Source organism: Lynx rufus, unplaced genomic scaffold, assembly GCF_022079265.1.
Source record: "Lynx rufus isolate CCGP_SWC_20201006 ecotype Redwood Valley unplaced genomic scaffold, mLynRuf1.p SCAF_6, whole genome shotgun sequence".
Taxonomy (NCBI): domain Eukaryota; kingdom Metazoa; phylum Chordata; class Mammalia; order Carnivora; family Felidae; genus Lynx; species Lynx rufus.
Genome location: NW_025814878.1, coordinates 111,080,316 through 111,106,422, shown reverse-complemented (window position 1 = coordinate 111,106,422; position 26,107 = coordinate 111,080,316). Strand labels below are relative to the sequence as shown.

At 44.0% G+C, this 26,107-nt stretch overlaps 1 protein-coding gene and 1 long non-coding RNA gene across 2 annotated transcripts; both read left to right on the top strand.

The window, feature by feature from the left end:
* The first annotated feature begins 510 nt into the window (after positions 1 to 510).
* Positions 511 to 7,519, top strand: SRSF3 (serine and arginine rich splicing factor 3). Its single transcript, XM_047101813.1, has 6 exons — positions 511 to 630; positions 2,172 to 2,379; positions 3,639 to 3,773; positions 6,020 to 6,058; positions 6,296 to 6,382; positions 6,543 to 7,519. Exons 2-6 carry the CDS (start codon positions 2,174 to 2,176, stop codon positions 6,568 to 6,570), a joined length of 495 nt encoding a protein of 164 aa, XP_046957769.1. The 5' UTR covers positions 511 to 630; positions 2,172 to 2,173; the 3' UTR covers positions 6,571 to 7,519.
* Positions 7,520 to 24,525: 17,006 nt separating this feature from the next.
* On the top strand, positions 24,526 to 25,800 carry LOC124528826 (uncharacterized). The gene is made up of 3 exons (XR_006966241.1): positions 24,526 to 24,638; positions 24,868 to 24,909; positions 25,096 to 25,800. It is a non-coding gene; the product is annotated as an uncharacterized LOC124528826 (long non-coding RNA).
* Positions 25,801 to 26,107: the final 307 nt, after the last annotated feature.

Below are 26,107 nucleotides of genomic sequence, written 5' to 3'. Positions count from 1 at the left end.
GGCTTTTCCGTAGTGTGAGACGTGGGCGGGCACAATCTGGTGGCAGTTTGGTCACCCACAGCTCAGTGACCTTGGGAGCAACTCTGAAGCTCGTCCGTAAACACGATGCTTTAGTTCCAGTCTAACCGTTCTCGAGGATTAAGTAATGAGTTTACGATCTAAATCTTATTTGGGGCAAACGGCTCTATCAGCGTTTGGGAGTAACAGCAGTGGTGTTATGAAACCCTACTGTATCTGGAGATGAGGGAGAGGGGATCGAGGGTAACTTGGAGGTCGGCCACCCGGAAACACCCGAGGAAGCCCCAGGCCTAAGGCGACTGGAGCGCGGCAGCGTACGTCTCCACGGACCAAGCGGCACCGCCAGAGCGCGCTCCCAGCAACCGCGATTCTCGTTGATTTGATGGCCGCTACGTCACAGCCTCCTCCGCCTCTCATTGGGCGAGCCCGTCCAATCATGTGACTTCAGCACGGCGTATAAATAAGGGCGAGGAGAAGGCGGTGGTCCGCCATTTCGTGGACGCCAGGTCAGCGAGAGCATCTGCGGGAGCCGGGCCGGAGGGGAGCGGGAAGCGGGAAGACCCATCCGAGGGTGTGTGGTTTTGAGCGTCTGCTTTGTAACCCAAGATTTCGGTAAGAGACCAGCGACTAAAGGAGTGCAGTGGGAAATGGCACTTAACAGGACCGCGGTGGGGCCAGGCCCAATGGCGCCAGGTTGAGACAAAGAGACGCCGCCGCCATTTTGTGACGTTCAGCATGGGGCGGTGGCGGGGGCTCCTGGCCCATCAGAGAACGTACCTCGGTCTCGAAGTGGAGGTGTTTATAGTCTTCCCCTATCCGGGGGGGTGGGGGAGAGGTGGTGGTGGTGAACTGAGAAGTGGGATAACCCGAAAGTTGAGGCGGGAAAGAGGGCCGCTAACCGAATTGTACTCCGGGCCGCGGCCTTTCAATTTATGGCGCCTTTTTTCCCCCACCCCCACGTTTTCTTCGGAAGCTCAGGATTTTTTTCCACAGTCACTAATCAAGGCTGGGCCTTTCAATCCATGTTACGTGGTTTGTGTAGTCACCTGTATTTTCATCTTAATTTGACTTTTTACAGTCTTAATCACTTTTTTTTTTTTAAACTGATCGGTCTTCCTTGAGCCACACTGTACTTGTAGCAGCTTACCTTTGATACTTAACTCCTAAAACTGCTCACAGCGAAGTTAAAAAAAAATCTCCAGCACTGGTTTGGTCTCAAGACTCCTGGGTACAGGGTGGGGTCATGCAAATAGGATGTGTCTGGACTAGTTTTTTTAATTGGATAAGTCCAGAGTGAGCAGAATGTGGTGTTTATGAGAAGCCCTTAAGCTGAGTTATTGGGTTCGTTACTCTTTGCAATTGAATCTGTCCTACAAGTTGATTAGATTCGTTTTGGAAGTGACATGTAGTGAAGTTCTAGTAAATATAAGCCCCCAAAGTGCAGTAAATTTTTGCACTAACAAATCCCCACCTGAAATTAACATAAGCTTCCTTTTAAAGTGTGCGGTTAAGTAGTATTTAATACATTCTCAGTGCTGTGCAACTGTCATATCTGTCTAGTTCCAAAACATTTTTGTTACCCCCTAAGGAGACCTATTCCCATTAAGCAGCTGGTCTCATTCCCTCTGCCTTCTCACCCAGCCTCTGGTAACCATGAATCTGTCTCTGCATTTACCTGTTGGATATTTTATATACATAGAATTGGAATATGTGCGCTTGTGTCTGGATTCTTAACACTTTAGGAATGAAGCTGGTTAAGGTTTTAATTACACGAAGACACATTAGTATCCCTTCGGTTATTAGGTTTGGTTATTACGTCTCTAGGATTTGGTTCTGCACAAGTTACTCTACCTTAAGTGCTTTATCTTTGATATTAGTTATAATAATTGGTAAAGTTACTAACTGCCCAGATTGTAAATGCTTCTTCAGTGCTTTCCACTCCACCAATTTTTCCAGGAGGCATTTTTCTTCTTAATGCATTTTGTGCTGGCTTCCTGGTAGTTAGAAGTACAGATTAGAGAGAAATGGGTGTTTCAAGTGTAGTAATTGTTTGGTTTTTAGTGTTTCAGCATTCTTTTCTAAGGATCTTTTTTCACTGTGTAGGTTTATTGGGTAAATGATTAACATTTCGGGTAATTTTTTTTTAATTACAGAAATGCATCGTGATTCCTGTCCACTGGACTGTAAAGTTTATGTAGGTAATCTTGGAAACAATGGTAACAAGACTGAATTGGAACGAGCTTTTGGCTATTATGGACCACTCCGAAGTGTGTGGGTTGCTAGAAACCCTCCCGGCTTTGCTTTTGTTGAATTTGAAGATCCCCGAGATGCAGCTGATGCTGTTCGAGAGCTAGATGGGAGGTAATTTAATGACTAATGTTGATGACAAATACGTTGCTTGTGTTTTTTAATGTTTTAAATTCCTAGGTTATGTGACTTTTAGATAGCTTCTTGGCTATCTGAAGTTAATGTTACTGGAGACTTAACATATGCCTTTTCTGCAAAGAAAAAGTGTTGTACTGAAGATCAATAGGAAGTAACTTTTTACCCAAGTGGCCATTGAAGAAAATGTTTAATGGTCGATTCTTGGTGGGTGGATGTTTGCATCCAAAATGTAGTTGAAGCATTTTAATCTAAACCTTCCACAAAGTTGTCACTTGTGGTGTCACCTTTGAATTGTTTCTGAAACAATTGTGAAATCAGATCTTTTCAAGTAAGAATGGCCACAAACTGGTAATTCTCGTAGTTGGATAATGGTTGCATGGGCTTTATTGTACCATTATCTTTTGTGTGTTTGAAATACGTAGGAAGTGTGGAATATGTAGCTGTGTTGTGTGTGTGTTTAGTGTCCCATTAATGGCTGGTAAGTAACACCTGAGTTTTAAGAATGACCAGGTGCTGCCCTTCTCTCCTTCCTGCTTGTTGGAAAACCATTGGATTTCAGGAAACCAGGGGAAATGGTTAATCTTTAAGATCCAAAAGTTAAGGGATCTGAGGGTTGGCTGTAAAGCTGTAGAGAAGGTCATTTATCCAAGCAGATGGTAGAAACACATTTTTCCAGGTTCCCACCTCTTAATCGCTGGCCCAATAAAGGTGGTTTATCTGAATGGATGTGAAACAAGAGGTGGAGGATAACTTTTTTCCGACTTTCCTCAGCTTCAGTTTCCTAACGGGTCAGCTATTGTGTGATGATTGAGGGGAGATGGTGATGTAAAATGGCCAAAATGCTTTTGTTCACTGCTGTTGGCATGGAGAATTGGGGTTATCTGGGGAAGAGAAAGACCAACAGTCTAGTAACATCAAGATCAGTAAACAAGTTCTGGGATCTTGAAGTCCCAGCAGGATGTACAGATGAACTGGTTCTTTGAGGAAGAATCCAAGGTTTTCACACTTGTAACTTAACAAATTAACATTGAGCCCAATGATTTAGACTGGCTCTAACAAGGCATTAAAGCATAAGGAAGTTGGTTTTCTTTATTAGAAAAACTTGTTTTGCTATTAAGGATTCTACAGATGTTTCAGGTGTGTAGTTTACAGAAAAGGCTAAGTAGGAGTGCTTTCTTTTTGCTTTAGTATACACGTCTTTGCTCTTTTAAATTTAGTAATGTTTCTTTCCTTAGAACACTGTGTGGCTGCCGAGTAAGAGTGGAACTCTCGAATGGTGAAAAGAGAAGTAGAAATCGTGGCCCACCTCCTTCTTGGGGTCGTCGCCCTCGAGATGATTATCGGAGAAGGAGTCCTCCACCTCGTCGCAGGTACTTGAGAGCGTGTTTAGAGGTATTGGTGTAACGGAGTAGCTAATAGGAGCAGGTATTTCTCTCAAAGTTTGTTGGTGGGTTTTAAACTTTGAAGAATCGGAGGTTTTTATGAAACATTTGCTGGGTGTAGTTTGGGGTATGTGAGTTGTGCTGAGTGTTGGCTTTTGTCTTTAGGTCACTGTTCATGTTGGTAGTCAGTAACTTCTATCTTGGATCTATCTTCTAGTTCATCTTCTAGTTGCATCTTTCCAAGTCTTCCCTTATACTTCAATTTAGGCCTTTTTCCATTTCTTGACTCCATAATGACAAACATTACATTCAACTCTAGCTCTTCACAAAAATGTGTTTTCTACTATTAGCACGATTGTAGTATTTATCAAACAGGCAGCTGTTGTAATGTTAAAACTGGTAAAGTAGAAATCATTCTGAAACTAACTTAAGTCACTGACCGATAAAGGGGGCTAAAAAAGTAATCCCAGTCATCTGTTCTTCAAAACCAAATAGGAGAGATTTCAGTTTTTTTATAATTGAAAATGGCATCATTCTTGGACCAGGCAGTATTGTCTGGATGCTAACTCCACATCTCCTCCAAAATAGTTTCTGTAGGACTTAATTTACCTCTTACAGGTGAGTGAAGTCCTTCTAGGAGATAGGAGTTCAAAATCTTGCCCCTTTTGCTATTTTGAAAAACAAAACAACACACTGTTGCCCATCATAATAAAGAGTATTTGTTAGCTAAATAGATGGTTGTACTGATGGCTTGTTTTTCATTTTTTTTTTGTGCTTTTTGGTCCATCTATTAATAAAAATGAACCCCGTTACAGAGTCACCATCATGTCTCTTCTCACCACCCTCTGAGTCTGCATTAGCCAGTCAACTAGCCCTTTCAGCGTCATGTGACCAGCGCGCCCCATTCAGCTTGGCTGGTGTCGTTTCACATGACCCAGGCATGGCCAGTCGTCAGGTTGCACCGCCCTTTGGTTCCCGAGCATGCTGTTTTCTCTCAGCCTTCTCTCCAACCTTAACCAAATCGGCAGCAGCCACCTCGACCGCCCACACATTCCTGGCCAATCAGCTCAGCTGTTTATTTACCAAATGTCTTCACAACAACTACAGCAGCAGCCTTCGGCTAACAAAAAAGCAGGAAAAATCCACAACACCCCCTTCGCCAACCAACTAAATCCAACGCAACATCTGGCAAAACCTTTTCAGCAAATTCTTCCTGGCCGTCAGTCCGGCAGCCTCACCTCACCATTTCTAGCTTGTTGAAACCCAAAACTAGTAAGTTTTTCCTGCTTATACAGTTTACTGCTGGTTAAAATAAGGAGTAAGCGGCTTTAAAGTAATTCTTTTTTCTGGATCAAAGGCTGGCTGTGCATAATTGAATGGTAACGTACATATATATTGCTTGAATAAAACTTTTAAGGGTGATAGGGAACTCATAATGTAACTAGACCTTCAGGTGAAACTTATTTGCATGTGTGAGATGCCAAACTAAAAATTTTAATAACTCCTAACAGATTTAGCTTTCTTTTCTAGCAAAAATTTGTTGAATCCTATCACCTTTAAATGGTTTTACTAACAGTTTTCAAATTTTAAATTTTGGGGGTAAAGTGGGCCAAGCTAAGGTAATTTTTATAAGCCTAAACACACTCTTTAATGTGACGATCACAAATGCAGTTCTAATGTAGCACTTAATGGCATCAGTATTTACACCTAGCGCGTTTTCACAAAATTACACTATCCACCTGGTACCTAAGTCTTGTCATGGACTTATAGGTTTGCATGGGTTCCAAATACTGGTTTATGGTACTGTTTTTGGAACTACTTGTGGGACTATATTTTGGTGTGGTGTTTGGGTAGTGAAGTTAGTTTGACATGAAGTTTTGCATTGGACAGATCTGCTGTGAAGCATTCTTTGTTAAAGTGAATCCATGGTTGGAATACCTGCTTTTCACTTGAGCTTTTGGTTCCTTAATCCTTCTGTGCCTTTTTTTCTTTTCTGTTTTTTTTTCTGTTTTGGTTGGTTTTTTTGGTTTTTTTTTTTTTTTTTTTTTTTTGGTTTTTTTTTTTTTGGTTTTGTTTTTGGTTTTGTTTTTTCGGTTTTGTTTTGTTTTTGGACGATGGGTGCCAGTTCTTCGGCACATTCACTGGGCCCAACAGTGAAATTGAAAAGTTGGGAAATGCCTCACGCCATAAATACTAATTGACAATTAGCCTAATTTTCCTGTTTCTGCTTTTAGATCTCCAAGACGGAGAAGCTTCTCCCGCAGCCGGAGCAGGTAAATAACTACCTTTTTTGGCCACCTTCAGAAAGTCATGTTTCTGCTGTTCCTGAGCTGTGTTCCAAATGATGTGGTTAATGGTAAAAGACTGGCTTTAGTCATGAAAAAGTAGCATATAGAGCCAGTGTTAATAAGTTGCACCAGTGAACCAGCTTTTAGTTTTTGAAGACTTCTTAGGATATTTGTTGTGTGTAATTCTGAATGGCCCTATTTTTCTTTCTCCTCTGGTTTTAGGTCCCTTTCTAGAGATAGGAGGAGAGAGAGATCACTGTCTCGGGAGAGAAATCACAAGCCGTCCCGATCCTTTTCTAGGTCTCGTAGGTAAGATTTTTGATGACTTGATCATTTATAAATAACTTGTTAAAAAGAGAAGGTGATCTTCTTAGGCTGTTTTGATTTTTATTTTTCCCATAAAAACTTTCTTCCCTGGTTATGTCACTGAGTTATGTATGTAACTTTTTTTTGGTTTTCTGTCTTTTAGCCGATCTAGGTCAAATGAAAGGAAATAGAAGACCAGTTTGCAAGAGGAGTGGTGTACAGGAAATAACTTCATTTGACAGGAGTATGTACAGAAAATTCAAGTTTTGTTTGAGACTTCATAAGCTTGGTGCATTTTTAAGATGTTTTAGCTGTTCACATTTGTTTGTCTCAGAACAGTGACACATAAAGATGTAATTCTCTATGATTTGAATGGATCATATGAGGCATGTAATATTAAGAGTTGTTACTTTACAATGTTCCCTTAAGCAAAATTGAATTTGCTTTGAAGTTTAGTCTTACATAGACTGATAATAAACCTATTAACTCCTGCCCAGTTAAAGCTTGACATTTCATATTATGAAGACAAAACTGGCAAAAATTGAACAGAGTTTTTCCATAGCTGAGATAGTGTGCATGCAGCTGTAATTGAACAGTCTTTAAAAGCTGCTGTGAACCCAAGTCAGCAGCTAAAAATTAAGCTGCACTGTTAAACTAGGTTAGAGGTTTAAAATAAAATGAATCCTAGTTGTCTTTGTACTGGGCAGAGGTGGTCCAGTTGGTGTAGAATTGGAAGTTTCAAGAAAGTTTCCTTTTGCTTTAGATCATAAGTTCATTTTAACAGGATTGCTGTGTATGAACACACAGCTCTATGTAACATTCTCTCTTTGGAAATTTGAAACTATTCAAGATACCAGTGTCCTGCCAGTTTAAGGGTACATTGTAGAGCTGAACTTTGAGTTACTGTGCAAGATTTTTTTTCATGCTGTCATTTGTAATATGTTTGTGAGAATCCTTGGGATTAAAGTTTTGGTTACAAATTGTTGTTTAACCTGAAAGCCTGTTTTTCCTTGCAAAACTAAAGTCTGTGAGCTTGGTATCAAGTCCAGGTATAACATTCCTATTGGAAGCCATACTTATATTTTCTTGTAAAGTGCTTTTGAATTAATAAAATATTAGCATAATTGTGTAATAGTCGAACCCACTATTACCATAGTTCTTCTTGTCCCATGGAAATCCGTTGGTTACACAAATCTTAAACACAATTGAGGCTGAAGGGAATTCTTGGTGTCACCTAAGTGATCGTACTTAACCATTTTTTAGGAGTAGGAGCCAGTTCAAAGACCGTGATACTCCGTGACCAACATCTTAAAGTATAGCAACCTGGTACATTATAACCCAAAGTGGCCCATAGAAAAGGCTTTATCATTAGCATGAGACCTTCCACAAAGCTTTAAAAATTGCTTCCATTTTATATAATCAGAGGTGTTGCATGGAAATTCTAAATTGATCCATTATGATGTAAATTTCACTATATGGTTCAAATGTAACGGTGCAGAATTGAATATGGAGGCATGCATAACCTTCCTCTTAGAAACCCAGAGGAGTTGTAATTTCAAATTTTTGTGCGATTAGATTAAATCATAATGCAACTACCTTGTGGCTTAGTTTCCTTAAATGTGCTATTTAAAGATAGTTTTGGAATATGCTATACTGACTTTCTTTAATTTGAAAGAAGTCACTGCATTGAGTTCAATCTGTAAAGATACTTTATAAGGTGTAGGGAGGGCCTAAATAAATTTCCAGTGGTCCTTACTAACCTTTCATGCAGATACCAACAAAGGAAGATTGGTGTCACAAGGTAGAATTCAGATTTGGGATGAGCCTTCTTATAGAAGATACTTAAGACTGTTGATGTACTGGGAGCTCTGGCTTTGGGCCTTTTGTCTTTTGGCATTTCCTCCTAGCGTTTTAAAACTTGTTCAGAACAAGGCAAGATACTAAAGGTCATGGAAGTAATATGGTACATCACTAATTACATTGGACATTGATAGGGATGTTTTTGGCAACATACAACTTGCAAAGTCCTAAAATGGATTTCTGTAGAAAGGAGATAGGTCATGGTTATAATGTGGCTTATACAGAACTTAAGATAAAGTTGATCTCAGGGAGTTATCCTGACTTCTAGGCCAAATTTGCAGTCACTTTAACCAGAAGCCCCAGCAATTTTATAGCTTGTGACAAAAAATAATGGAGGATAGAAACTGTTAAAAACCTTATTGCACACTTAGCTGTGGCCATTAAAAGTTCTGGCTACTCTAATTTCAAAAATTAAGTTTCATTAGCCAACTGTGTACTGTGTCCTGAATGGAGGAGTATAATACTGCAAGAGGTCAGTCACAAAAACTGACCTCTTAGTGTAGTGACTGCAGGTGTTCCCTAGAGGTCACTGTTAATCCTGGGTGGTAATTGAAGGAAACAGAAGGATTGTTAGTTTTATGATTTTTCAAAATAATTATCTGTAGTTCTCACTTAATGTGGGTTACTTCTGACCTTCATGTCTTAAGCAGAAAGGTGAAGATAAATTAGCCAGAGAAATTTGAATTTTGTCAGATTGTAGATACCTCTTATCTACTGTTTATATACTTTGAATATTTCCTTACAAAGGTGTGGTCATTAGATGGCATCTCTTTTAGTTGGACTCACCTATATCTGGATGAGAAGTCCTGCTTTTTTATTAGTTAATATGGTTCATATTATTACAATTCTTTATCAGGAATGGTGTTGATCATAGAAGTTTTTTAAAATACACACAGCCTGTTGCCAGGCTCATTTACTTTTTTAAGAGTAAGCACTGTGTTACTTGGAAGAGTTAGGTGATAAATGTCCCTGATTAAGACCACTGGTTTAGTACTTTTTATTTTCAGAATCCTCAACACGATTTAGTTGACAGATCTAGTTGGTGGTAATGTCTTTCAGTTGTATATTTTTGTACTAGACTTCTGGTTTTTCTTTTTTTTTTTTTTTTTGAGAACAAAAGACTTCTGATTAAAGTAGCTGAAGAAAAACTGGGTTGGAGTATATTTTTATCAAAACTGATAGTGTTGAATTCAGTTTTCTGTGTCCTCACAAATTTTCTTCATCCTATTAAATATTCCTTGGATACCTCAAAAAAATTCAGTTGTACAGCACACTTGGGAGGTTCTGAGAAGACGTCATTGAAAATTTGTCTTGATAAACCTAATACATCACCTGCTTGATTTTTTTTTTTTTAAATTGGGATTGCTGAAATTCATGATACAGTTTTTAGATTCCTTCAGTATCTCAGTTCTTCTTAATCCTTCAGAACATGTAACAGCCAAAAAGTTTCCCAAACTAACAACCTGAAATACATGTGTATAATACTACTATACTTTTTCTTCCATTCTATGTGACATACATAACATTGTATATTAAGGATTGTTCTACTAAAGTCTTAGAATGGGGTCAGTTAGTGCCTTTACTACAACTTTTGGTGCAGGTATATACTTGGTTTTGAGAAAGTGAAACTTTCTGGAAACATTGTTACTTGCTTCCTAGTAATTTGGAGAGGTTCTTCTATGGAGAATATTCTTTGCAGAGCACAGTTGAGCTCTTCAGAAAAATAGTACATAGGCGATTTTTCCTGCTTTTTATTTTTTAATCTCTCTTACTGATAAGGGGCTCAAAGTCAAGTCCTGCCCTCTATACCCACTGAGCCAGCCAAGTACCCTTAACTCTGCTTCATCTGTAAATGGCACCTTTGTTTCAGTGTGTATCTCATTGAGATTTCATATGGGGCAAGTTACTATCCTTTCAGGGGTGGGTTTTTTTTTTTTTTTTTTTAACCATCCGAACTGCAAATTAAAGCCAAGGGGGAAGGTTGCTTAATGCTAATAGCCCATTCCAGCTGGCTCTCTGCCTCCAGAATTTATTTATAGATAAAAAAAACTTTCAACAACAAAAAGATTCAACAAGAGTGCTTTACAAATAATTATAAACTGGAATGTAAATTTGTCATTCAATTGTTTTTGTGTCCTACTTTTCTTCTATGGTAGTCTAAGACCCAGGGACTTTGTGGAGTGGGATTCAAGGATGCACATAGTAGCTCAGTATCTAGCAAGTAGTTGTTTGACCTGAGTTCAAGAGTGAGACCTAAGCTTCACTAATTTCTTAGTGTTTCATCCATTTTAGGATGACTTGAGAGCTATTGGTTGTAGGGCTTCATGTGGCCTACAAGAAAGGTTTTTGGACATGGCATGAGGTGCAAATCTTTAGTTGAGGGATCTTTGAAAAGTCCCTTAGCAACAGAGGAAAACAGATGAATTGGATCAGATGGCAAGGTGTTGGGACTAAAAGTGGAGCTCATAGGTAAGCCATAAGGAATCAGGTGAAGAAATGAGTACCTTAATCATAAAGTAGGAGTTGAGGGTATAAGCAATTGAGTGTGCAAACTGCACTAGGGTTTGGAGGTAAAGGATTCTATAACCATGAATTGGAAGTAGTTCCAAGTCAGGATTTTTGACTTCCTTTGGGTTGTACTACCAAATAAACGGGTGTGGGATAACTTGTTCATCGTCCTGGCTGGACGCTGAGAAGTTGATGTATCAGATTGCATTAATGGCTGGCTCCTACATTCCAGCTGTCCGATTTCAATGGGGACAAGAAATTGAACTGGCAGTCCTGGTCAGACTTCAGTTAGCAATGTATATAACTGTCCACCTGACATGAAATTGACTCCCCAGGAGTGAGGTTGGGAGCAGAAGCTGCGTTCTTTGTGGATAGTAAGGAGTGGATGAACACACCTATCATTTGGAGGGGCTAGGAACCCATGCGTTAGAGTGCTGGATGCTTTGGTAAGGACTCTTGCAGTGGTCAGGAAAGAAAGTGTTTTGAGTACCACTCTGCTGAACATTGTGCGGGGCCTTTTTCTTACGTGATGTTGAACCACTTGAGAGGTGAATAACAGGGAAGAAAGAAGTTCTCACACATTCCTCATCCTACTAAACAAGTAGTGTATTTATAACCCAGGGCAGCCTTGACTCGAAAGCCCTTGTATTCCATTCTACACCTTAGCTTTCTCAACCCATTCATAAGCTGCAATTTGTCATGCAGTTGATTGTCAGGATTTGGGGCTTCTCTTTTTAATCTTGAGAGCACAGGGGAGGGGCAGAGAATCCTAAGCAGGTGCTGCACTGTTAGCATGGAGCCCGAAGTGGGGCTCAAACTCAAGAACTGTGAGATCGTGGCCCGAGCCTCAAGAGTTGGATGCTTAAAAAAAAAATAAAAATAAAAATAAAAAAAAGAGTTGGATGCTTAACTGAGCCACCCAGGTGCCTCTGGGGGCTCTCTTTTTAATTGCAAACATATTCATGGCAAAAAGTGTAAATTGTACGTGACCTCCGTGTTTTTTTTAGAAGTAACTTGGTAAAAGGTGTCCCCCCCCCCCACCCTAGAAATTTAGATACATGTGATGAACCAAGTACTTATTTTGAGAGGGACAGAGTATCACGCATCAGCGCAGAGCTGGATGTGTGTGGCTTGACCTCATGAGCCAGGAGATCATGACCTGAGCCAAAATCTAAAGTCAGATACTCAACCGAGTCACGCAGGTGCCCCATGATGAGCAAGTATTAATACAGCAAGAAATGCTAACCATGTGTCCAGGTTTTTCTTTTTTACACACCTGAAGCCTGCATATTTGAGGTGTATATACTAAATGCAGTACATGCTGCCATCTGGGCAGGTACCAAAAGCAGTAAGCTAAGATTTCTTGCAAAGGACCACTGAATGTCCATGTTGTCCTTGTCTGTGGAAGACAAAGCTGTACATCGTGAATAGGTTGACACTGATGCGTCTTAAGTTCGTTATTCACCTTGTGAGTGGTTTGAAGCTATGGGTAGTTGCTGTGGCTACTCTGGTCTCCTAGTCTCGACATCACCCTAGTTTTAACTCAGCAATGTGAGCAACATTGGTGCATGTGGCATCTTATAGGCAAGGACCGGTAAATTTTGGGGCCTTTTAACTTTAAAAGCTTATTTTTGAGAAAGTGCAAGTAGTGGCAAAGAGGAAAAGAATCCCAGGCCAGCTCCACACTTGTCAGTGCAGAGCCTGATGCAGGACTGCAACGTATGAACCATGAAATCATGATCTGAGCTGAAGTTGCACGCCTAACTGAGCCACCCAGGTGCCCCGTTAACCATCAACCTAATAGAGAAAAATGCACAATTTATTTTTAATGTTTATTTTTGAGACTGCAAGTGGGGGAGGGACAGAGGGAGATGCAGAATCTGAAGCAGGCTCCAGGCTCTGAGCTGTCAGCACAGAGCCCAACACAGGGCTTGAACACGAGCTGTGAGATCATGACCTGAGCCGAAGTCGGTTGCTTAACTGACTGAACCACCCAGGTGCTCCTCTTTATTTTTCTTCCCCTCCCCTCCCCTCTCCTCTAGTGGACTCCGGGAAAACACTGCAGAAGAATTCCTTGGCTGGACAAAGCTATTGCAGATTCAAGACAGCACCTTCTCTGGCTTCAAAACCAGGTGGTTCAAGTTAGGAGTCTATTGTACAACATTTCTTATTGGCTTGGGAGAAAAAGCAGGCACATCTCAATGATTGCTTACATTTTGACAGTGGACTTGTTAATTAAAGCTATTTAAAATTTTTTGAGAGAGTGGCAGGGAGAGGGAGAGACTTAATAACCCAGCATGGAGCCTGCCATGGGGTTCTATCTCATCACCCTGAGATCATGACCTGAGCCAAAATCAAGAGTCGGATGCTTAACTGAGCCACCCAGGAACCCTGATTAAAGCTACTTCATTGTCCACTAGCAGCTGCAGTCTACTGACCCGGAAGAATGCTCCATTCTTTAGATGATTATGATTAATTCTCAACAGATGGATGAAGGGAAAGGTTAAGTACTTACCATGTGCCTCATCCAAGACTGGTTCCTAAACCAGGGCCAACTTTTTGGATTTGATGGCAGTTGACAGGAAGAAAATGATTGAGATGATTAGTTATAAGGCAGATGTGATCATCCCACTTTATTGAGATTGAAGTACAGAGACGGCTGGGCAAGTTGTCCAAGGTTGCAGTCCAGTAGTGATTGAGTTGGAAGGGTGTAGCCCAGGTTGCAGGACCAGGTGTGGGTTAACTGGAAGGGGTCTTAGAATCCATAGTCCCAGTGTTATGGTTAGAGGTGAGAAGCTGAATTTGCCCAAGGTGACAACAAGGATACCTTGGCAGAGCTGGGACAAGGACTGCCCCAACAGCTAATCCAGTGCTAGTTTCAGGGAGCATCATAATGTTAAGGCCTTCAGGCTTTGAAGCCAGTAGTCAGGATTGGAATTCTGGCTTCCTTGCTTCTAGCTCATGACTTTGGACCAGCTGCATAATCTCTAGGGTTTCATTTTCTCATCCGAAGGACAGAAATAGAAAACAACTGCTTCCTGTTACTATCTTGAGAATGTAGTAATGTGACATATATGTGTCACTCACCATGTGATGATATACTGCTTAGTTAGTAATAGCCTCACACTTGTATGCAGTAAGTACCCAAGGAATGACTTTTTAGTGAAACTGACTCCTTTATGGTGCTGGGTAGGCAAGAGTGCCCCCAGTTCACTCTTCACATTCCCCAGTACATACTGACAGTGTGTTTCCACTGACCCTGGTCCTTTACCAACTTTTGAGTCTGTACAGTTTGAAGGGATTGACTTCAGGGGTCCAAGGTTAAGAGAGACCTCTGTGGTTAAAAGGATCTAGGCAGATTTCAAGAAAGGAGCTTCTGAAGTCATAGGGATATAGGGAGGTGGGTGGGAAAGATAGGATGAAGGGTTAGAGGAGTGTTAGATGGCTCTTTAAAAAATGGATTTTCAGGGCACCTGGGTGGCTCAGTTAAGCATCCGGCTCTTGGCTTTGGCTCAGGTCATGATCTCACAGTTTCATGGGTTTGAACTGCACTGGCAGTGCAGAGCCTGCTTGAGATTCTCTCTCCCTCTCTCTGCCCCGTCCCCATTCACTATTCCTCTCAAAATAAACCTTAAAAAAAAAAAGGTTCATATCTGGCATCAGCTAAGAAGAAAATACAGGTTTTCAGGGACGCCTGGGTGGCTCAGTCAGGTTGTTCTCTTTCTCAAAATAAATAGACTTGGAAAAAGTAAATAAAAATGGGTTTTCAAATTAGTCCAGTCTGGATTCAGATTTCCATCTTTTGGCTGTGTGCCTGGGGCAAGTCACTTATTTTCCTTAATTTCTTTCTTGTAAAGTTGGGGATAACAAAACAGACCTAACATGGTATCATTGATGAGTCTGTCAGTGACTTTCTACTCTTTGCCTACATATTGGAATCACCTGGAAAACTTCTGAAAAATCACTAACACCTGGACCCTGGTCCCCAGAAGTCCTGATACATTTTATCTGAGGTGGGGAACTTGATGTCTGTACACTTTAAAAGTTCCTCAGGTGATTCTAAAGAGCAGTAAGGATTAAGATCTACTTCTGATCCCACAGTCGTCCTATTGGTCTATTTGTCTTTTCCTTACCCCAGGCCTCCCTTGTATATGGAACAAAGCCTATCCATGTCCTTGGCCTGGGATCCTGCCCACTGGCCATACCCTGTGCCCATCCCTGTTCTTGCCTCTTAATCTTGCAGGGAGAGGCAGCTTCTGTAGAGAGGCTGTGGGGCTGGACTGAAAATCCAGCGTCCCTTAGGCACCTGCTCTGGTGTCACCTAACAGCTGGATGAGATTGTTGTCACCCGAAAATGGCACTTGGCTTGAGCCTTCTTTCAGCACATTCACAGTGTTGGTGTTGGGGATATCCCCCTTGAGCAAGGTGTGGAGAGAAAAGGTAGACAATCAGACGGGAAGGGAGCTCAAATTACTGTATGCTGAGCACACGTGTGGTGCTTTTTCTCATTACCAACTCCATGATATTGGGGTTATTATTTCCCATTACTCAAGAAGCTCAGATAGGGACAGTAAAAAATAAAAAAATAAAAATAAAAAAAAATTGTAAAAGATCCTTGACTATTTGAAAGTGAAGTCCATTTTCTATGTTCATTATAAAAAAAAATCAAGATGAAGCCTTAACTGAGATAAAAAAAAAAAAAGGAAAGCATTTTATTAAAGGTGTGCATTTCTTTATGAAAGTCAGGTGTAACTGCCAGAAGACATAAGTCAGATGCTTGAACCTGCTTGAAACCATTCCATACTTGTCTTACAGGAAAATGAAAGTGAAGGCACATGTAGACACCAGAATAAAAACTAGAGCCAGGAAGAAATGAGAGATTCGTTCAGACTTACTTGAATATGATAAGAGGTGGGGGTAAGGATAACATGCCAAGACAACACACTGATGAATTGGAGAAATGAGGTACACACAGTGTTCTCACGGATGTGCTGGGCCTTAACACTGTAATGTCAAAAACAACTTCCTTATCACATGGAGTAGGGGGAGGGGAGTAAATGAGGAGTACCTGTCCCCTGGGTTTAGGAGGTTTTTAAGTGAATTGATACATGCTCAAAACAGTTCCTGGCACCAAAATATTGTGTAAGTATTAAATAGCACATATCCCTTGATAGAAGAAGAGGAATAACTGGAATTAGGAATTAGGAAAAATTGAGTAGTCTGAATGCACAGGGCAATTCAATTATTTCTAGACAATGTCTTTATTCCGTTTACTCATTCTCTTTAATGGCCTTATCCAGGCACCTTTCATACTATGTACCTGACCCATATTGGCCCAGTCCCACGACATGGGCAATCCTTTGTGTGCCAGACATCTAGTATCTCTGTCCCCTTCTCCTAAAGCCGGTTATGCTCCGTGACCAATGGGACAGTCCTAAAAACACCACATCAATTCCCCAACCACCCACTAGGAGGCATTACTACCCTATTGAGAATACTGGGCCAAATTCTTTGCCTGAGGTCACACATTTATTGCATGGTAGAACTGAGACTTCATTGACTCCAAAGTCTTTTCCACTGTGTTGATAACATGAGAGACAGTAATAAAGACAATAGAATAGTGAGCGCTCCTTGCACTCATGTGTCGATGTTTTGGTATTTTAGATACACCTTCCACCAGTTCACTTAAACCTCACCACTTGGGGCGCCTGGGTGGTGCAGTCGGTTAAGCGTCTGACTTCAGCCAGGTCACGATCTCGCGGTCCGTGAGTTCGAGCCCCGCGTCAGGCTCCGGGCTGATGGCTCGGAGCCTGGAGCCTGTTTCCGATTCTGTGTCTCCCTCTCTCTCTGCCCCTCCCCCGTTCATGCTCTGTCTCTCTCTGTCCCAAAAATAAATAAACGTTGAAAAAAAAAAAAAAACTCACCACTTGAGGGAGGTTCTGCTATCACGTTTTGCAGATGAAGAAACAGAGGCTTAGGTCCAAGACCATGTTAAGTGTTTTGTATAGAAGAGGTTGTACTTGAGCTGAGTGCTGAAGAATGGGATTTGGGTACAAAGCTAGTTATATAAAGAAAAAAGCCTCATGTGTCAAAGTAAAGGCAAGAGGTTTCAAGGTTCTCTGTGGACTAAGTTTAAGACCCTATGAATTTGTCCAGGGATTAGAATTGGAGAGGAGTGGAAAGTCCGAGCCAGAGGAGGAATTAGAGGTTATTGGGGATGGTGATTTTCAAAGGTGAAAACTAGCCCAGTGTATTTTTGGAAAGAAATCCTCTATAAGAAATATAAATTGCATAAAACAGTTTAGATGATATTGCTATAAAAAGTGTGAATTCTGCTGGATAATACTGGCTTATAAAGACAAGAAAAGTAATGTTTTGATGAATGCGGTCTTAGATTGACCTTAGAACCCATTTTTTCCCGTATTTTGGTCATAGAGAGAAGTAAATGCAAATGATTACATTTTTTAACATGTTGCAATTCCAGAAGTGACAGGGAAGTCTACCCCAAAACAACCTAAAAGCAGATTAACTTCAGCATGTTAATATGCATATGGTTGAATAGGTTTTATCTTTAAAAAAATACTTTAAGAAAATCGTTCGACCTATGTGTATATATTTTAAATTTTTTTTTCAACGTTTATTTATTTTTGCGACAGAGAGAGACAGAGCATGAACGGGGGAGGGGCAGAGAGAGAGGGAGACACAGAATCGGAAACAGGCTCCAGGCTCTGAGCCATCCGCCCAGAGCCCGACGCGGGGCTCGAACTCACGGACCGCGAGATCGTGACCTGGCTGAAGTCGGACGCCTAACCGACTGCGCCACCCAGGCGCCCCTGTGTATATATTTTAAACACAAATGTCTGCGAGACTCGTGCAGCACGGATGAGAAATCCTTCTGCTGCCCAGCCCTTTACTCCACACTTGGAGGGCCTGAAGTGAAGGGTTGTGGGGGAGAGAGTCGCTCAGATGCATGGAGCCCAGCTGGAGCCATCTCCCGGCGCTCGGCCTCCTGACTCCTGGCCCAGAGCTCCTCTGAGTGACCAGCCATGACATCTGGTATGGCAGCGTGCCGCCGCCTGGCTGTTCAACCCCTCACCCGAGAGGGCCCTGGCCGCTTGCCCATCTCCCTGGCAGATTAAGCCTCAGACAGAGAGCAAACAGTCCACGGCTCCAGGAGTCGGTGCAGGTCAGATTCAGGCGGTGGTTTGTGTCCCTGCCAGCTTCGAAGCGGTCCCCCGATCCTCTGCTCCACTGTATCACTTCCTTACTGTGGCCAGGTTGGAACTCTTGAGCAACAAACAGGCGGACACCTGTGGGTGGAAGAATGGTACCGGCTCTTTTAAGGAGGGTTTTCCGGGCCGCAGAGGGCCTCATCTGCCCCATTCCCCTGGGCGGCTCAGACATTGCCCCATCAGCCTCGGTTTCAGTATCAGGGTGGGGCAGCGTCTTGGGTGGGGCACTGTGTTGCCAGGGTGCAGACTGTGTGTGTGTGTGTGTGTGTGTGTGTGTGTGTGTGTGTGTGTCGGCGGCAGGTGGTGACTCTGGAGCTTGGGAGAACAGGTGGGCTGCCTACCCCCGCCCCTCCACGGGATTTCAAAAGCCCCATTGATCAGTATTTGCCCTTTGAAAGAAGCAGTCTGCATACACATGGCAGGACATTTCGAGATTTAACTTGCTTTTTTTTTTTCTCCTTTTTTCAGAAAAGCATTTATATTAAATCGTTACTAGATGTTTCTTATCACAGTATAATTAGAGATTTGGTTTAGAGAATGCACTGTGTTGCTACTGAAAAGAATACCACATGCAAACATGCTTTTACACAGAAATACTTTAAGTTTTCTTTTTAAGTTTATTTGAGAGACAGAGAGAACACGAGCAGGAGAGAGGCAGAGAGAATCCCAAGCAGGCTCCGCACTGCCAGCGTGGAGCCCAATGCAGGACTTGAACGCACAACCACGAGATCATGACCTGAGCCAAAACCAAGAATGGGACACTTAACCAGTTGAGCCACCCAGGCGCCCTTGAACTTACTTTTAAAATATTTGTTTCTGGGGCACCTCTCTCTCTCCTCTCTCTGTCCTCCTCCTCCTCTGCTCTCTCTCTCTCAAAAATAAATAAATAAGCTTAAAAAAAAAGTAAGTTCATACACAGAAACCTTTGGCCGGACACAAGACTGTTCTTTAATAATAAATGAACCTGACCTGAAGTGGAGGAAGCAGGTTCCCAGAGTGTTGCTCGGATGGGGAAGGCTTTTCTCAGAGGCTCTGTGGTCAGGTTGCAGGAAAGGAAGAAGGTTCTGCTTTTCCCAGAGTTGGAAGTCTGACCTTGATAAAAGTGCTGTGCATTTGAATACCTGCTCCTGGCGCATCACCGGGGCCTTGGCCTCGTGATGGCAAGGCCTTTGGCGGCTCTGGGAACTCAGTCTTTGCAGTCGAGAAGGGGGAGCCCCACTGATTCCATTCCAGGCTTGTTGAGACAGAAACCTGAGGTAACAGCGTGTAAAGCATCCACAAGAGGTGCAGAGGAGGCCCCGAGAGTTGCCGAGCTCAGCATTTTCCCCTCACATCAGCTCTATTCCATCCCCTTTAATTACGCACATTTAATTCAAAGGTAATCCATGATCATGGTAGAAAAATTATGGAACACCTAACAAAAAGAATAAAGTGATCCAATAGCTTCTAGTTTTTATAAGTAGGTTTTGTTTTGTTTTGTTTTGTTTTGTTTTGTTTTGAATCCTGTTTTCTTGGGGCACCGGACTGGGGTGGCTGTCGGTTTGAAGTGTCCAGCTCAGGTCATGATCTCAGGGTTCAGTTTGTGAGTTCAAGCCCTGCGTCTGGCTCTCTGCTGTCAGCGCAGAGCCTGCCTTGGATCCTCTGTCTCCCCCTCTCTCCGCCCCTCCCCCCCCCCCCGGCTCTCTCAAAAATAAATAAAAACATAAAAAAAAAATCCCATTTTATTTTGTGTGTTTGGAGTAGGAAGTTTCTTCACTGGTGTTTACAGGGTGTGAGAGAGGTGATATCATGGCCCCACTTTACAAATGAGGAAACTGAATTCTAGAAAGAGGAAGTGCCTTCCCCAAGGTCACAAAGATAGTAGGAAGGTTAAGTCGATTTTTTAAAACTCCCCAGCTTCTGAGCCCAAGCCCAGCACTTGTGTCAGGACCAGGAGGGGCCTCAGAGGTGGGTCTCAGCCACCTGTCCCTCACAGGGAGCCTGTGCCCAAGATTTCACACTCCCCACTGAAGACGAGCTCCTGTTCATGGCCTGCCCAATCCTAGAGTCCCGGGAGTGGGCAGGTTGTGGAAAAACACCGCAGTTAGGTGGGGTTTTTAGGCCCCTCCTTTTTCTTTCCCACGTTTTGTGCTGTCCTTAGGCCTGCCAGCACATAAGTGCTGTCCTTCTGAGCTTTTCCCTCACTTTAAAGGGTGCTCTATACCCTGTGTTTGCTCTTTTCTGGCCTTTTCTTCTAGCTGGCTGTCTGGGGGTTCCCAGCAAATATTTCCATTGTTTTCCTAAAAGAAAGAAGCCTGCGCTGTTTTAATGGCTATAGTAACAAAGGTGCACTGTTTCCATGGTTAAAATTGTGCATGGAGGTGGAGGTCAAGTTGTTTCCTGAAATCTACTATGATAATTCTAAAGAATGCTGAAAAGATAGAGCCATCAGCCCGGGAACCCTAGTTGTGTGATGATCGTAAGTAGTCGTGTGTGATGTAGGCCCCGCCCTATGCTGGTCCGAGTGATGTACAAACCTACCTCCTGTGTCAAACGTGGCTGGCAGATCTGGTAGCCCTGAGGGTCAGGTGAAAGATGACAAGAGACCTTCATGTACTCGGCTTGCACCTCTGTAGGAGGCAGCAGTGTTGGAGGTGGCACGGAGCTCACGTGGCGGCCTGCATCCCCTCCGGGCTGTACCTGGAGCAGAAGGACCACGGTGCTCTTCCTTCCGTTGGAGCTCTGACCCGGCCTCCCTTACGGCTTCAGGCGGGGGTGGCCCTTGAGAGACAAGTTTGCCACACTGGGACCAGAAGGCCCACAACAAGGTCCTTTCCAGCATTGACATTCTAGGATTTGGCAACTCCCCCAAAAGAATGAGGTGGTTTCTTTGGAACGATGGCAGAGGTCCAGACAGTCCTCTTCCTGGAGGGGAAAGGAAAAATGTTAAATGCACACAGTGGGGGACAAGTCATTTCAGGCCACATCAGGCTATATAACAGGCATTTTGTTCTACAGGGATCGGGCAACTGCTAGCGTTCGGTCAAGATTGGAAGAGTCTCTTAAAACTTAGTGCTCATGCAACTTTGTTCAGCGTTACTGCCCATTGTACAGATGTGGAAACTGAAGCAAACTTAGCCCAGAGGAAATGGCACAGCCGGGACTAGAACCCAAGGTCTGACTCGTCGGGCCCACTCTCTTCTGGCACATCCCGGCTGAATGTATATGCTACCAACAGGCCTGACCTTGGGATTCAGGGCGGCTCAGAGGCTGCCTGGCAAACGTGAACACCCACGAACCCCCCGGAGGAAGCAGGTTCTTCCTTAGAAGGGGTCACGGTATGGGAGAAGGATGCCGATGAAGACCGAAAAGACCACCAGGGCCAGTGGCTGTCCCCACAATGGCCCCTGGGTCACCTCGCATCAGATCAGCAGCGAGAAGGTTTTGCGCAACAACTTCAGGTTGCACACTGGGGATTGAGGTCTTGTGTCTGTCTGCGGGGGGAAGGGCACAGCATTCAGAGTCTGGAGACCAGGAATTGGCTCCCGGCAATACTACTACGCAAGCCTGGGCAAATTGCTTTGCTCCTTGAACCTTGGTCTTGTCGTCTGTAAAATGGAACTAATTACACTACTTCATAGGGTTATTATAGGGTTTAAATAAAAACAGCAATAACCTTACTGAACGCTTAGTAGGTGCCAGGCACTGTTCACCTGTATTAACTCATTTAATCTCCCCCTCAGACAGTAGGTGCTATGGCTATCTCCATTTTTATTAAAAAACATTTTTTTAGTTTATTTATTTATTTTGAAAGAGAAAGCATGGGGGGGGCGGGCAGGGAGAGAGAGGAGAGAGGGAATCTCAAGCAGGCTCCACACTGTCAGTGCAGGGCCCAACACGGGGCTCGAACTCACAACCCCGAGATCAAGAGTCACACGCTCTGCTGACTGGGCCAGCCAGGCACCCCACCACCTCCATTTTAAGAATGAAAAGTAATTTGTCCAATGTCCCGTAGCAAGCGGGGAAGCTGGAATTGGCACCTAGACGGCCTGGCTTCGCAGTGGGTGTTCAGTAGGAATCTCAGAGACTAAATACATTCTAGGGCTGGTGAATCCTAGACAACAGCTTTCAAAGACTGTTTAAGGTAGAAGAAACCTTCGAAGGGCCCTGGGTTAGCCTGTTATTTACTGGATGAGGACACGGTCAGAGGGCGAAAGACCTGCCAGAGCTCTTGGTAAGTCCCGCAGAGCTGAGGTGAGGACCCAGGCCTGCGGGCAGCCGTGCCTCATCAGGGTGCCATGGCTCACAATCCTGAGGGTCTGTTCTAGGAAACATAACTCGGTGCAGTCACTTCCATTATCATCAGCGCAGAGAGTCTCAGTGAACTCTTAAGGCACTACCACTCTCTCACATGTTGTATCCATTGATCCTGCCCCCAGACACATTAAATAATATGCACCTAAAGAGGGTAATAAAAGAACAAGGCACTACGCGATGCCCCATGCTTGGTGGCAATACGTGCCTACAAACCCCTGCACTGCAGAATGCATACAAATAAAAAGATATACTAGGACGGCTGCCTCTGGGGCAGGGAAATGGGAGGGACTCATAGAGTAAAGGGGAATACATAAAACGAGAGGGGACTAGCCGGGACTAATGATGACCGTGAGCCATCACCTAGGGAATAGAATTAACTCATCCCACGGCAGCAAAGGGCCAAAAATAAAACTGAGTAAAACTAAGAGACTGGATGAAATCACTTTGCCTGAAACACATTGGCTCTGGGCTCAAGAAGGAAAGGTGGGGACATATCCTGGATTGCCTCACAAAGACAGAAGAGTGTCGTTGGACGCAACAAGTGAGGTCAGGGGGTCAGTCTGTCACACCTACCTCTGAGCTCAAGCTCCAGGTGAGAAGCCAAAGGCAGACCCTCCAGAACCCTAGGGAAGGAGGGAAGAGTAGCTCCTGGGTTAGTGTCAGAGGTCACACAGTCACCTGCTGTCACAGGTGGTTTAGCCAAATCCACTATTGGGTTGATTTTAAGGATGTCAAGAAGACATGGATATAAGCCAAGAGTCCCGTGATTGTATGATGATTGTGGGCTTGGTTGCCATGAGGGTCCTGGTCCAAGAGGTTCATACATCCGTCTCCCGTCACTCCCGCCAACGGAGCGTGCCTGTAAGGATCGGGTGAAGGAAGAGGGCATCTTCATTACTTAGCTTGTGCATCTGTGGACTGGGGACGGTTGGATGTAGACCTCCCTTAGCAGCCCACTTGGCTACTGGAACCTCCCTGGGAAGTGGTTATACCCCCAGCAGGGAACCTGCAGTTCCAAGCTCAGGCCACAAGGTGGCAGCATGGGGGAAGAAAGCTGGTTCCCAACTCCCTGCTGAGGACGCCCAGGCTGGCCTGTGGGCAAGAGAAGTGTCCACCGTGGTCCTTCCAGAGTGGCTCATTATTAAACATGAAATGAGGCAGAAGCTTGTAAGCCCGATAGCTGGGGAAGGGCAGCAAGGAGAGGCAGGTATGACTTTCTAGAAAGTAAATCTCTAAGCCTGTCAGTCCTCAGCCATCAACCACCACAGAGGGGTGTGTGTGTGTGTGTGTGTGTGTGTGTGAATGTACAAGTGTCTATGTGTCTATATGTGAACGTGTGGGTATGTATGTGTGTTGTGTGTGTGAGGGTGGCTGGTGACTTTGTATACGTGAGTGTGGGGATGGGGGAAGGGGGAAGCAGCAGGCTCAGGTGTCTGTCGCCAGCAAGGCTGGGAGGAAACCATAAACCTTTATCAGCAAGCCCTTCACCTGGGTTAAGAAGGGCAGAGTGCAAAGTTCACATAGATAGTAGCCACTGGGAGGAGCGAAGCATGACGCTGGTGCTGGAGAGGCGGGGGTGGCTCTCCAGTGGGACAGGCAGGGCCAGGGACACTAAGTTCCACTTAGCCCCAGGGTTAAGAATGGATTCTGGGGGCACCTGGGTGGCTCAGTCGGTTAAGCGTCTTGATCTCAGCTCAGTCATGATCTCATGGTTCGTGGGTTCAAGCCCCCATGTCGGGCTCTGTGCTGACAGCGTGGAGCCTGCTTGGGATCCTCTCTCACTCGCTCAGTCTCCCTCTCTCTCTCTCTCTCCCTCTGCCCCTCCCATGCACACGCTCTCTCTCATAAACAAATAACTTAAAAAAAAAAAAATGAATGGACTCTGGGCCCAGCAGAGCCAGGTTCGAACCAGCTCAGCTATTTTCAAGTGGGGCAGGTGCTTCCTGGACTTCCTTTTCTCCACCTGTAAAATGGCAGAATAATTGGGCCTGCCTTCTTGGCCTCGTGTGAGGATTCAGAGATATGCCATGCACTTAGGAGGCCTAGTGTGTGGTGAGTGTGTGTCCGTTGCTCGTGGAGAAAACATGAAATCACGCTATTCAAGAAGGCCCTCCTTTTTTTTTTTAATGTTTACTTTTTTAGAGAGAGAGAGTGTGAGCAGGGAAGGGGCAGAGAGAGAGGGAGACACAGCATCGGATTCAGGCTCCAGGTTCCGAGCTGCCAGCACAGAGCCCGATGCGGGGCTCGAACTCAGGGACCGTGAGATCATGACCTGAGCTGAAGTGGGACGCTCAACTGACTGAGCCACCCAGGCGCCCCAAGAAGGCCCTTGTGTAGCCTGGACCATACCTGCCACTTGTAAGGTCAGTCTCCTGTCCTCTGCCCTTCTCCAGCCGGAATTCCAGACAGGATCTTTCTTTTTTTTTTTTTTTCTGTCTTTCTTTCTTTCTTTTTCTTTCTTTCTTTCTTCCTTTTTCTCTCTTTTCTTTCTTTCTTTCTTTCTTTCTTTCTTTCTTTCTTTCTTTCCCTCTCTTTCTTTGTTTCTTTCTTTCTTTGTCTCACTTTCTTTCTTTTTTTTTTTCTTTTTTCCAGACAGGACCTTTCCAATGGTGGAACGGGCCTTGCTGCAAAGTGGTAAGTGCCCCATCTCTGGGGAAGGGGAGTTTTCAGGGGACCAGCCTGCCTGGAGGGGCTGTTAGGCCAACACCTTCCAGATCCAACTTCAGCTCAGACGCTGCCCCCTCCAGGCGGCTTCGAGTACTGATTCAGGCATACTCCTGTTGAAGTTTTGCCCTTGTTTTCTTTTTTCTCTTTATTAAGGACTGGGTGGAGAGCATCTGGTGTCATTGGGATCACTTTGAAACTACCGCCTCACATTGGGAGCTGGCTTGAGTCAACTGGTCACCATGGAATTTCTTTTTTTAGTGCGTAAACAGCCAAGTTACAGGCAGCTGTTGCCCCGTCCGGGGTGGAAAGCCGCCTGTTGATGTGGAGCTGCCTGGCTCATATTTCTTAGGCAAACAGATGCCATGTCTCTCAACTCACCAAACAGGAAGCCCAGAAACTGTGGTTTGGAGACCACACGTCTAGTTATGTCTCGTTATTCAGGGGGGCTTCACCTGGGGAGCCCTCTCTGAATGTCAAAGCTACAAGATAAAGGACACAAATGGGAGCTGGGGTGCTTCTTCTTCTTAGGGGCCACCGCGGGAGGCAGTGAGCGCTAAGTGCCAGGTCAGTGAGGAAACTCTGTTTTGGGGCCAAAGCATAAAAAACCCCCAGCCACAAACCACTGAGCCTTGAGTGAATGCTTGTTCCGTGCAGGTTCTGAGCCCAGGGAGGTCCTCTGAGGGGAGAGGAGGCAGGGAGCTAGAAATTCGAAGTAGGAGGAAGAATTATGCTGGATGGGGTAAGGCCCTTCAAGAGGTGGGAACAGCATGAGCAAAGGCATGGAGGTGGGAACGTATACGTGAGGAAGAGTTTGGTTGGAACAGAGTTTACAACAATAAATAAATCCAACACACCCCACTGAGTGTCTTCTGGGTGCTAAACACTGCTCAAATTACCAGGATGAAGTTGGTAAACCAGACTGCCTCCTCTGTAGACATTCTAGCATAATAACAGATATAAATAACAAATGTCATTTATCCTAATAAGCCATGTAAATAATAAATAGAAATCAGAACACTACAAATAATGATAGCTCCCATTTATTGAGAGCTTACTACATGCCCTGCCCTGTTTCAAGTACTTTATATATATTTACTCATTTAACCCTCAAAATGCCCACCTAAAGGAAGCATGGGTCTTGTCTCTGGTTCACGGACGAGAAAGC

Bases quoted from the DNA above. Each gene is read 5' to 3' on its own strand.
- SRSF3 (XM_047101813.1), top strand. From the start codon at position 2,174: ATGCATCGTGATTCCTGTCCACTGGACTGTAAAGTTTATGTAGGTAAT. The intron at 6,059-6,295 runs GTAAATAACTAC...CTCTGGTTTTAG, and splicing joins TTCTCCCGCAGCCGGAGCAG to GTCCCTTTCTAGAGATAGGA. The intron at 6,383-6,542 runs GTAAGATTTTTG...TCTGTCTTTTAG, and splicing joins TCCTTTTCTAGGTCTCGTAG to CCGATCTAGGTCAAATGAAA.